A 13,866-nucleotide genomic window follows, 5' to 3' on the forward strand; every position below is an offset into this window, starting at 1 on the left:
TCAGCAAGATTTTATAGACGGACTAGGGAAGCTGGTCAGAAACTGATTACCAATATATTTTCAAAGAAACATCGCAAGGTAGATTCTATAAAACAAGCTACCTTTTGTTTCGTAGACTACTTTCTCCATGTTATGTAAGAAGACAGTTGAGCGCTGAACAAATACTGGATTAATCTATTATCATTTGAAATCTTTTTGTCTCCACGCTGAAGCTGGAAGAAATAGAATGGTTCCACTTCTTCCCAGAGTGGTTGGAATCCAGTCTGGGAAGAGGTGGAACATTTTTCATCTGAAAATTTATTAGCAAGTCTTATGCACAGATGAAGTGATTACTCTCTCCTGGATGTCAAATCGATCTGAGAATGGATTACTCTTTCCTGGATGATCTGAGAACAATATGATGCACTCTCGTTATCAGTTGATTTGGGGGGGTTTAAAGAACACCACAAGCCATCGTTTATTTTTTAATCTTGTTATTTCACATAAATTCACTTCCTCACAACAAATTAAAAACACTTTTCATCCCGTGGACAAGATTAATACGTTCATTGCCAATCACGCGATATCGCGTTATGCGAGTTCTCACCAGGCGGCCGATCAGGCGCTATCGCGTGGACGTCGCTAACTAAATAAAAATAATAATAAATAAAAGTTGGCCACCACACGAAATTCCAATTTTCAGCTTGGCAATGAAAGTGTTAAAACTGAAAATAAATACTATTTGTAAAAATTCAGTAATTAAAACATTTAAGCATTACTTTTATCAGTCAAGTAATTTTATTTTTTCGGTCAAATTATGTTTTTATTCATTTTATCTTTCATTCTGTTTTACATTTTCAAAGCAGTCAATACTTACGATGCTTTTACTGTAAACACTTCTGGAAGAAAGCTGCACTGAACAAGAAATCGCCGCGAGTTATGAGTGACAATCTCGCTGTTCTCGTGAACCACGACCGTTGTGTCAATTCGAGATCCGTTCTGGAAAAGAAACAAAAAAAAAGTGCATAATTAATATCACAAAATCGGAATTAGCGATGTGTTGCATCTTAAAATAATGTTCGCAGAAGGAAATAGCAATCCAAGAATCTCAACAAACCACACGTAGCCTTCTCTTTGACTGCGCTGTTCTGAGAAGGTTTCTCTCTTTTATGTTGTGCGCAATTCATCAAAGGCATTGAAACTACTGTTGCACAGTTGATAAGAAAGTCTATTAAATGGAAGCAGCAACAGTTGCTTGTGAGCAAACGGCTCTCGCTGTGACATATCATCACTCAAGTTTGAGTCGTATTTGATGGCTTTTATTTCAAGACCAACAGTGTCTTGAAATAAAAGCATTTGGAGAAAATAAATCTGAAATGACTTTTTTACAGAATGGAAGATAGTTTTGATACAAAATACTTTCCGATATTCAAAACACACGAGTGACAGCGAAAAGAATTGCTCAGAACACAGTGGATTAAGTTATACACTTTAAATATGGTTTGACCACCTCTGAAAGAGAAAGTGTAAGAGGAGTGTAAAAGCTCCCTTTTTTTTTATTCACTTGTCGCTTTTAAATCTTTCCGTTCTGGGGAGATTACACCTCAAAATGCAACTTATATTATCGCATAGCATCGTAGGGGCAGTCAGCAGAACAACCGACTGCTCTACGATGTAAGCCTACGCAGTTGAATAGATTTAGTCAAGCCGTTTGGTTGGAAAGAATCAGGTTCGAACCCCATTTATGATATGAAGAAAATCGTTATCGGATCGTTTTAATCAAATAGTGAGTTAGCTGGTCTTTTCTCCAGCTAACTCACTAACTTACCATCTCCCGCTAAGTAGGAGTTTTTTCTCCCAAAAAAGTCAGATTTTTCGTCCATCAAAACAGGCAAACAGACCCTGTGGATACACAGGGTCTGTTTGCCGGACGACAAGCATAAATACTTGCCCTTAGGGAATGCAGAAAGGGAGTGGCTTGTTGGCTGTATCAAATATATAAAAGAATTAAATGACTAAAGACCGAGATTAATATAAAAGGTTTAATCGCACAACTAGTTTCGTCTAAAATAGACTTCTTCAGGTGCTAAAAAAGCATAAGAATCCCAGTAAAAAACTGTAGAGGAACTGGATCTGAACAGTATTAAAAAAAACGCAGCAAAAACACTGTAGAGCAAAAGCCTAGATGAGTTTAAAAAGAAGAACAATCTGCAACAGTATTATTAGGCACATGCGTGCGTCAACGATCTCGCGCACGCCAATGTCGAATGGCAGGGCTGCGGCAGTCTGGTAAGTTGTAGCTTAAATTACTATTGATATGAACAGGGTTTAGGATTATTTCTTTGCACTCTAAAATTTTCCTTTCTATCTCGTCATAACAACGATGAAGATTCTTAGACTTTTCCCAAAGCACTGGATGTGGGAGGCCCTCCTCGTTTGAACTTGCTGAAAACAGGACATTGCTAGATGCCGTAAAGTTTGCCACAATTGCAGAAAATTTGATAAACGCCAGGATATTTGAGACCGTTATGATTAGTCTTAGGTCGACCGAGAAGGGAACGTAGCTTAGGCTGTTGTGAAGAAGGTCCGAATGTTAAATTTTCTTATGATTTTTGCTAATTTTGGAGAGATAGAGCTGACGTAAGGAATAGAAATACTGCCCTTAGAAGCTGTGGTAGCTTCATTACGGCGTGTGGGAGAATTGAAAAGGATTTTGTTGATAATTTTCTTTGAATAGCCATTTAACTGAAATGTGCTTTGAAGTAGATCAAGTTCGTTGCTAAGATCCTGTTCATCTGAAAGAGGTGAGCGAGCCCGGTGTCCAAGAGTAGATATGATGGCGAATTTCTGCGGATGGTAATGGTGAGAATTAGCTTGGAGATATCTGTCCATATGGGTCGGTTTCCTGAAAATAGTGATTAATGTTAGGATGTGTATTATTTAGGTGTTCTTGAAAGTTCTGGAGGGTATCAAGGTCATGTTCCCAAACAAGAAAGATGTCGTCAACGTAACGTTTCTACACTTTAGGTTTTAAAGGGAAGGATGAAATGGACTTTTCTTCGAAATCCTCCAGATAAATGTTGGCAAGAACTGGGGACAAAGGGTTCCCATAGCTAAACCCGAATTATGCTTGCTGATTGTGTCTTCGAATTTGAAGTAACTGGAGTTGACAGAGTGTGTCAATAAGGCGATCTTCATAGATATTTTATCTTTTAAAAGGAAAAGTACTTCTTCCGTAGGAACATTTGTAAATAATGAAGCTACGTCAAAGCTAGCCATGATATCTGTGTCTTTGATTGTAATATCATTGAGATTGGATACAAAATCTGTGGAGTTTTGCACAAGGATGTAGATTTCCCGGACAAACATTTTGGAGAAGAAGCGACATATTTAGAAAGCTTGTACGCCGGAGAATCAATACCTTCGACTATTGGACGAAGTGGGATATTCTCCTTGTGAATTTTTGGAAGACCATATAGCTGAGGAATTAGAGGACGGAAAGAACGGAGGGGAAGCCGTAAATTTCTTGGTGATTCTGTTGTTTTTCTCAGCAAATTGTTTGTACGGTTCTGAAATTCTCTAGTAGGATCTCTTTCCAGAATTGAGTAAGTAAATCCAGCATAAGATACTGGATTTATACGTAAATCCAGTATCTTATGCTGATAATCTGTTTTGTTGAGAACTACTGTAGCATTTCCTTTATCTGCCTGAAGAATGATGATGTCTTGGTTATTCTTTAGTTGTTTAATAGCCTGTCGTTTAGAAGAGAGAATGTTGTATGTAATAGGGATGGGTCGGTTATATATCTTCACTATTAGCGTTGCTAATAGTGAAGATAGACTCAATACGGAGTAGGTTTGCGTCCTGGGTAGGAAGAAAAGGGGCAGCTTTTTCAATTTTTTGGTGAATATATATATATATATATATATATATATATAAGCTAACTATTTTTCTTTTGCTTGTGCAGTATAGCATCTGTTGAGGTTGCAAAGTTTTTTTTAACGGTGTAGAGGCATTTTTATTCCAGTCTTCGGAAACAACAGACAGTAAAAAAATATCTATTCCTGAATAAAAATGAAAATTCTGTGTATTATAAAATGTTGTTGATCTACAACAAAATACCAGCATATGTGAGATTGATAAGCCAGAAGAACCGCTGATAATAATAATAATAATAATAAAATAATAATAATAAAACTAATGAATGTAGGATTCCCGAGAGTGTGGATAATTCCAATAATGATCGGATGTTATGTATACCGAGTCTCAGTAAGCAAAATAAATTTCTTGGAAAACGGAGCGAAATATACACAAAGCAGAAAAATACACATAACATGCGCAACAAATTTTGCGAGATAATTTGCTGCTCCATCAAACCATATTTATTCCTGCAATACTCTCTCTCTTCATAAGTTTTTTTTTTAAATTATGCCATCATAATTCACTTATTCATGTTTAGACTTTATAGCATCGTGCTACTCGCTCTACCCAGCAACTTATAGGATACACATATCACAAAGGTATATTAATGGTAATTCGCTTACCATTAATGAAAGTGTTTCTATTCACACTTATTCTTTCCTATTCTTGCATGTCTTATAATGATGGTTCACATATTTTCATCTTTGAGTATTTCAGATGTACCAACCAAATATAGCATTCTCCTTCATTGTTGTTTTCTAATAAATCCTAAAACAAACAGATTGTTCCCCCACTCTATGCAGAAGTATTCAAAGTTATCCTGCAATTAATTGCACTGGACCAATTAAGATGAGCGCTGGTGCGCTATGCACCTTCAAAACTTTCGTACATCGATAAAAATGCAATCACGCGGTCATGGGAGGCCGCAGGGGGGGGAGAAACGGGGAAGAGCCCCGTTTTCCACCCGGATCCAGTAAAAAATTCCACAAATTATAATCGTAAACGTGATTGACATACGTAATCTTACACCCTCAACCCAGGGTCTCCGTCTTAAATTTTTACTATGGGTTGGCCTGTTTCGGCCCGCGGCTGTGTAGCAATAGAACACGCGTTCCTGTTTTTGGTTCATCTTTTTCTGATTTGTGAAATAAATGTTCATCACTGTTGTGAACAGCGACCAGTTCGTTTACCTTCTGTGTCTAGTGAGTCACTGAGTGAAGTGTGAATTGTAAATTTACAGTGAAACCAATTTAAGCAGAAAAATACATTTTTAAAAGTGAATGTGATTTAATATTATTTTACTTGTTAGTGTGATGATTTTTTTTTTTTTGCTTTTAAACTAAAATAATTTAATTTAGGATTTTAGGATTAATTAATTAGATGATTTTTAATAAAATATGCCGGTCAATTTTTTATATATGAAATTGGGCTAAAAACTGTATTAATTCTGAATACATTTTTTTTCCAAGAATAAAGATCATTAAAATCGATGTAAAATGAAAATAATGTATTTATTTAATTAAATCAATAATTATAAAAATTTATTCAAGTAATTATTTGTCCTCCCCTCTCCTGGAAAATTTTCTGTGGACGCACGCCCATGCATACGGTCAAAATGACGTGAAATTTGTAACGTGGATTGCATAGCCCACACGACAGCACACCCAACCGAAATGGGCACGCGATGCCACTGATATATATATATATATATATATTTGATTGGCTACCGGTGGAGATAGAACTTCTCCCCTCGGTCTCCAAAAAATTAGACAGGGCTAAAACGGCCTCGCCTATTCCATATAAGGAAATAAAAGGCGTTAGCTGATATCCGTGGCAGTGTGAACTAGGCTCCTCCTGATCCTGATTTGCGCTCACGCGTGGATCCACACTTCGCCATGCAGGCATTCGGAACCGCAAATCCCACGGAAGAGGTCGGTTAATCCTTATTTCAGGAGTGTCCTATGTCTGTAAATGCGTGTGTTCACGGGGCCAGTTTGTCTGTTCCGAAGGACGAAAAACCGAGTTTCCGGGTGAAAAACCCCCTACCTCCGTATGAGGCCAGCTAACTCACCTTTCGTCGAAAGAGACCAAATAAAGGTTCCTCACGTCATGGACGGAAATCGAACCCAGGTCTTATCGACCAAAGGACTTCGTCTATACCGACTGAGCTACGGAGGCTCGAACTAGGCTACAGCCATTTATTAGTTTTCTTCTTCGCACTTTAGTGGGCAGTCTCAGAGTTCTACCACTAGAGGTCTCAGATGAAAACGGCACGATGAAAAGAGACATCGTTGCCGTTTACATCGTTCAGTTTCAGAGTTCAGAAAGCGTTTCAACGCCGACAGCAAAACATAAACATGGTATTTCACATCAGCAAATGTCTTGCAGTAATGGTTGATCTCAGATAATGAGAGCTGTGGGCGTGATGGATTCCCCGAATGCCTTATTGGACAAGTGACACACAAGTCAACGGACTATTACTGTAACAACCAATGCTGTAATATGAGTGAGAAGGTTAAACGTATGCGTCATTTGCAGCCTAAAGACAACATTAACTTCTCTGATATACTGTAACGAGCGTTCGCCAGTACCAAAGAACCCGTTGGTGACAATCATGCACACTGCTTTCTGGGATGTCAGTAAACAATGTGGGGCATTCAGAATTCGTTCTCACATTTGCACATCATGTCAGAACACGAAGTGGACACAGTAGGAAACATAGTTCTATTAACCAACTAATTACATCCCGAATGACTCTGAGATTCTCTCTCTGTCTGTCTCTCCACGTTGCTATTTGTGTGTGTGTGTGTGTGTGTGTGTGTGTGTGTGTGTGTGTGTGTGTGTGTGTGTGTGTGTGTGTGTGTGTGTGTGTGTGTGTGTGTGTGTGTGTCGACAACATTATATGGGTGTTAATGGATGTGCAAAACTGCAGAATAAAATTGAAAAAAAGTCAGTTTTTACTACAACAAAATATATAACGAATTAAATTTGACCCGAATATGTATGCATTCATTTTCATTGAAATTATTTTTATTTGTTTTCATTACGAAACTAATGTGTTTAGAATTTACAGTATTACTCATTTGGTAAATTTAAATGATTTAGCGAACAACTTAATTCAGGAGAGGAAATAAATGTTACGACTTACATACAAATGATTTTTGTTTTCCATAAACAATAAAATGTCGTAATCTATCCCAGAGACAATTTGCGAATAAAAATCAGCAAACAGAGCGTGACCGATTCGCATCGTGATGATAAAATATAAGTTCAATCTATCTCCTCTTTATTATTACCAAAGATGCAAATACGGAACTGTAAAATAACAGTCATATTATTGATATATTCTCTACGATTTTTTATCGGACCTCTTAACGCTGTTCATTGTATAGCGTGCATAAAATGTAATAAGTAAATTTTCTAGAAAAAGTAGAAATGCAAGGCGAACATTTCCAGCGTAAATCTCAATAACGTTGTCAATCACCTTGTCTGTCTCGATAATGTGACGCCATCTAGGAATCATATGGAGAACTATTTTACAGTTCCTTCTCTATTTATATAAAACATAAATTGCTTCAGACCAAATCAAGATGATTAATAGTAACGAACTATTGCGAATTTTCCTGCTGTTATAACTATAAAAGTATAAATCGCTCTGTACGAGCGAAGCCTATATCAGATCAATCTATCATATATTTTCCAATACACAGGAGAGATAAATGTTTGAGGTGAAGGCCTTGCAAAAATTTGGGACTGTTGAAGGAATAATTGAGTCCTTGAATTAACAGTACGAGATTTGCCGTTTATGATAACCTAAAGAGAAAGGAGAAATTTAACAGCTGCCTAAAATATTCACTGAGAGTCTATCTGAATATCACATTGATCAGGTGGCCTCAGATGTCAATAGAAGTGTGCCTAATCTAGTTGGCTTGAGTGGCTAGTGCATCTGCTCTCCAAGCCACGAGTTCAAATCCCACCTACTTGGAGTGGAGTTTTGTAAATGTCTCTAAGTGAGAAGATTATTTTATTTCCATATTGCATTGCTGTGAATACCCAGAAAATACAAAGATATTATTATAGTGGTGGCTTTGAAGTACTTTTTCTGAAGTTGGCTCATTATTCTGAGTCTGGCTCATTATTCTGAGTCTTGCGTAGTATTCGTCTTGGCAGATGTTCAGAATATGGAAAAGTGACACTCAAGTGTACTATTTTTGATTTCAATATCAGCTTTTCCATTTTTCATCGTGAAGAATTGTTCACAGTCCTTGTTGTTTGTTTATTTCTGTATACCACCTATAAATCTTTGATCAGATATGCGAGCGCATTCATTAAAATATTAGTTCCTAATTTAAATTTAATCAATTCTCTACAAGCTGTAATTATAAGCTACGGATTTCTGATGCGACTGAAAATACTCTGTTTCTCTTCTGTTCCACAAACACGTACACAGAACTATATTATACTTATTCGCTTTTGAAATGCAATGATAGGATTGATATATTCTACATTTATCATTAATTCTATGACATGCAATATCGAAGACAAACCTCTGTACAAGCACATTATGTTTGTATCCCATTGGCCTTACTTTTTGGCATTTCAGACGTTTTATATTGGAACCAAATTCAACAGAATCAGTGGATGAACTATTTGATCTCCTACTGCACAGAGGCAAGTTAATGCTTAAAAACCAGTTCTATCCTGTTCGTTGTATTCATACGACATTTCTGTTAGTAAGCAAACTGTTACTATAGCAACATGCGCTTCAAGCTCTAATCAGCAGCCGACTAAACCGTTTGTTTTATTAATAGCAACTGCAATAGCAAATTTATGCGTTGAATTCAAATATTACATGATTTACAAATTTATGTAATTTACAAATTCATTGATTAACGTGATGAATAATTTGTTTATTCTACAGTTTTTTACATAACCGTGACTAGTAAAGAATCAGTACTATAAAAAAAATAATTTCTTGCCAATAAAAAATAATATATGAAAAATCATATCTAATATAATAAAATCGTATTTGAATGAGCCATGCTTTTTTATAGAATGTTCTGTTCACAAGTTATAAATAGCTGGCATACTTTTCCAGCAAAAGATATTTATTCTAAAGTAACAGGAGGAATGCAACTTACCACAATCTTACTTCCACACGTTTTATGAACTATTCTTAACGTGTACGTATCTCGAGAGCTGCTGCGATTGCCATATGTAATACATCTGTCATCGGTTGTGTCTTCAACAGCTATCTTGCCCCCAAAATAAGGCCCTGTGTGAACTACAATGTTTGATGTATTCTCCATGCACTTATTGGCTCTTGCAGAGACTAAAAAAATTCAAAAGAAATCTTTACTGATAATGGTTATAATTTTTCTGATAACTTTACTGATAATTTTCACACCAACGTGTAGGCGAAACATAAGAATGAAACCTGTATATACAATGAATATAATTAGTTACCCTTCCGAATTTCAAAAAAAACCTGACTGTGATCATATGAAAAGGAGCGAGTTTTTCTGATAATAAATATTATTTTCTCTGAAATATATCTTAAAAAATAATGGGAGAAATATTATTACTGTACTTGCCAAGAGATGGCGTCACAATCTTTGTAATATTTCTGAACCAGCGACCTGTGTGATTTAGATTTAGTTGAAGGCAATTTCCCTTTCATTTAGATGACATGGAGCCGGATACGACGTTTCAGAATGAAACATACGATTGCATATGAGAACGATTCATATTGTTAAACCTTTCATGCACCTAATGTTTCATTTTACGATAAATAATCTTTATTATAAAATAAATATTATTTACTGTACAAATTTTTCTTCCCATAACACAATTCAAACGTTAAAAAGTAGCATTGATTTCGAATTAAAAATGAAATAGCGAAATATTTAAGAATAAGCAGATCAGAAAGTAATTTCATAGTTTCATCGGCTAGTACGATTGTATAGGACATATAGACACTATGATTGAATACATATTGGGAGTTTCCTGTTTACGAATGAAGGCATACCAATACGAAGATTCCTGTGTTCACACGTGAAGTATGCTACAATTATAGTATAAATATTAAGTATACATCCGAAAACTGTCAATGGCATGTGACGTTGACAGTATGCGGTGTATATATACACCGTATATGTATATTCGTGAGTGGTCTGAAAAGTTCTCGGCCTAACAATGAAAAAACGAATTTATAATTTCAAAATTATTTTTATTTTTCAACATAATCTTCCTTAAGACGATGCTCCAGCGCCATTATCCCGTCCCTCTAGTGGTTCTCAGTAAGATCAGCAAAATACCCCTCTACAGCGGCAATCACTTCTTGATTCGTAGAAAAACGCTGACCAGCGAAGAAGAGTTTTAGTTTTGGGAAGAGATAGAAGTCAGAGGGAGCCAAATATGGGGAATAGGGTGGATGCTCCAACAATTCATAGTGCAGATCCCTTAATTTTCCCACTGCCAAAACACTTTTGTGGGCAGGTGCATTGTCCTGATGAAATATGATTTTTTTTTCTTCTGCAAACCGGGTCTTTTCTGGTGAATTTTTTCGTCTAGTCTGGTTAGAAGATCGGAATAATATTCCCGGGTTATTGTTTTACCCTTTCCAAGATAATTAATAAACAAAATGCCTTTAGCATTCCAAAACACCGATGACCTTTCCTGCTGATGGAACCGACTTTGTCTTCTTTGGTGCGTAACAATCCGGCTTCTGTCGACTATTTGGACTGCTGTTTGGATTCTGGTGTGTAATGGTGAATCTAAGTCTTATTCATAATAATAAATCGACGCACAAAATCAGTTTTATTCTTGTTAAAACGTTCCAAGCACTGTTCAGAGATTTTCATGCGAGTGCGCATGAAATTTGATGTGCTGTGAACAAGCGCGGCACCCATCTTACGCAAAGCTTTTTCGTTTGCAATTCTTCATGCAAAATATATCCTACAAGTTCTTTTGAAATGCCTAATAGTCTCAGCAATTTCACGCACTTTGACTCACCGGTCATCCAATATCATATCGTGCAGTTGATCTATGATTTCTGGTTTTGTTACACTTTTGGACGTCCTTCAGGTGGGTCATCTTTAAGGCTGGTATGACCACGTTTAAACTTGGCAGCCCATTTCTTAATTGCGAAAGCGAAGAATGTCCATAAACTTTTATGAACTTCGAATGAATTTCTTTTGGCGTAAAACCTTGTTTTACAAAGAATTTCATAACTGCGCGATACTCAGTTTTATCCATTTCAAGAGATACAGACAACACTTTTGCTTCAGACAGTTGCATAAAACAAACTATTGATAGAATAACTTGCAGTTTCTCACGGATGCTTATGACAGATGCACCAACTTAGAAAAAAAAATCTTGCTGTTAGTGATGCATGCATGGTCGGGACCGAGAACTTTCTAGACCACCATCGTATGTCGGACATTAAGCTAAGGATAGAAAAAAAATGGATGTTTATGAGGGAGACTTATCTGTACCAGCAGAAGGTGGAAAGAGGCCGAAGAAGATAGGTACAGATGGTGTTTATTGTTATCCCCCAAATGACACCAACTGCCTTTACCTGTGAAACTGAAAATCCTTTCAGTGTATTCAGCACTTAAAATGGAAATAAATACCAAGCGAACCTCCGATCTCCTTTATAGGCCGAAATATCTGCATATTAAGTACTTTACTCCGGGTCCACTTCTTGAAATTGGATATGTACCCTATGACTTTTTCTAGGATCGTGTAGTTAAATACTTTATTAAGGAAGTATACATACCCATATCATAAAATCCAGTCATAAAAACCAGATCATTTATTTGATAAAGTTCTCTTTATGAGTTTCAGTAACATTAAGAAGACACCATCCTGATACGCTGGTAGCATATTTCTCTTTTTATCAACAAATATTGTTACAAAATAAAATATTCTTACAAAAAATCTTACATAAATATAAAACTTACAAAGATCACTTTGCCAAAAACATCACATTCGTATAACACATGGCAAGTTCTGTACAAGGAGCTTGTTTGCCTTTTTTGGTTTCCCAAAATCAACCATAACGCAACAGGAGGACCGGCATTAGTCTATTGTTTGGAAAGACTTAAGGTATGAATCGTATATGGTGGGAGTTACGGAGCAGGACTTCTTTTATCTTCCAAACTGTAGTTCCCACACAAGGACGTTCATAAAATATTCATACCGAAATATTCCGAATAAGGAAGATACTGGTTCTAAGAAAGATTTTTGATCTCATAGTTCTAAGAGTTTCTCATTTACAAAAATTTGTTACATATATTTCTCGCAAGTAATTCCATTTGTTTCTTCTGTTAGCTGCTTTTGTTACTCTCCCAATGTAGACGTAATGTCATTCGACATCAATTATAGCTATCAGTTATCTTCCTCCATTGTTCAAGTTTTCTCCGAAATTTGTGTTTTTGCTAGCGAAACTGGCAGGAGAGCCTCCATATTGTGTGAACCACCCTTTTCCTTAGGCTACTAAGGAAAAGGGTGGTTCACACAATATGGAGACTTCACAGAAGAAGCGGACCAATTCTATCGGATAATAGTTTGAAAAAAACGAGTTCAAAGTTTATGTTCGACTGTTAATTCTAGTATTATGAATTTAATTTTTTTTTTTTTTTTTTTGGCTTAAAAAATATGTCAGAACCTGGCTCATTTTGTAACTCCTACATTTAACTGGCCACACTGTTGTGCCTGGTCCACTTTTCATCTGAATACTGCAGTTATGATTAGAAGTCGAAAACTGATCCACTCCAGGGCTAGATGCACGATTAAACGACGCAACAGTCGGACCATGGTGTTATATAAGAATCGAGGCCTTGTGCGACAGGGTTCTATCGTGTAAAAGTATTGCTCGCCTTCATGTATTACTCATTTATGGTGTGTTATCAAAGTGTGGACATCTATTTTATACACTATCCACCAATAACTGTTCGGAACACCCCTGTTATTTGACGTTATGGGACATTCCAAGTTTGTTAATAACATAAAAACCGGCGTACTAATAGTAGGAAGCAGTATTTCATCGTAGCAGTTGAACACAGATGGTACGGCAATGCAACGTGAACTCAGTGACTTCGAGAGGGCTGTCATCGTCGGTTGTCGCACTGGTGGCATGCCCATACGTACCATTGCCACTCAACTGGAACATCCAAAATCAACGGTTGGCGATGTGGTCAATAAATGGAGACGTTTTGACTTTACTAGTGCAGGAAAACACCCAGGGCGGCCGCTGAAAATGACTGACAGGAACAACAGGGTGTTAAAACGGGTGGCACGCAAAAACCGGCGACAATAGTTACCGGAGTTCCAGAGCTCCGGTAACACCATGGTGAGCATTAATACTCTACGAAAAGAACCCCATTTACTGGGTTTTCACGGAAGAGCGGCACACAAGTCGAACATCACAAAAAGAACAAGGCGGCTCATCTGGCCTGGTGCAGAGAGCGTGTGAACTGGACAATTGATCAGTGGATCAATTCACTGGAAACAGATGAATCAAAGTTCACCCGTTTCCAGTCTGATGGCAGCCTGGCGAACACCTGTTACCAGAGTAAAGTTTCATTTCATTCAAATGGTTTGGAGTGGGACCAGTGGTCGTTGTCCGTGGCTCCATGAAGGCAGCTCAGTACCTTGATGTTCTGGATAATCAGATGTTGCTTACACCGTGGATGGAGTTTTTATGGAACGGAAGTGTGTTACGACATTGCTCCATGTCACTAAACTGCAGCTGGTATAGAATGTTATGAAGAGATGGGTGTTAAACGACTGACCTGGCCTGCGCAGAGTCCTGACCTCTGTCCCGTCGGGACGAATTGGAGTGGCGATTGAGGTCCAGAGCAGCACGTCCTCGATCTGTAGTTGAACTGAGTGTTGCTTTGATGGAGGAATGGAGACAAATTCCACCTGATGTCTGTCACACATTGGTGGAAAGCCTCCCTC

At 37.2% G+C, this 13,866-nt stretch overlaps 1 protein-coding gene across 6 annotated transcripts in view; it reads right to left on the bottom strand.

Annotated features, from left to right (window-relative positions):
• The window catches only part of LOC150099063 (uncharacterized), a 44,490-nt gene that overhangs the window by 9,812 nt on the left and 20,812 nt on the right, over positions 1-13,866 (bottom strand). For all 6 annotated transcript variants that reach the window (XM_090405553.1, XM_090405559.1, XM_090405552.1 and 3 more), the window contains 2 exons: positions 9,042-9,232; positions 857-978 (listed from right to left, as the gene is read on the bottom strand). In XM_090405553.1, coding sequence (XP_090261679.1) covers positions 857-978; positions 9,042-9,232 — 313 coding nt within the window. The remainder of the gene's footprint in view (positions 1-856; positions 979-9,041; positions 9,233-13,866) is intronic.

The sequence above is a fragment of the Typopeltis vanoorti genome, chromosome 15, assembly GCF_054136105.1.
Source record: "Typopeltis vanoorti isolate ZY-2024b chromosome 15, IOZ_Tvanoo_1.0, whole genome shotgun sequence".
Classification (NCBI taxonomy): domain Eukaryota; kingdom Metazoa; phylum Arthropoda; class Arachnida; order Uropygi; family Thelyphonidae; genus Typopeltis; species Typopeltis vanoorti.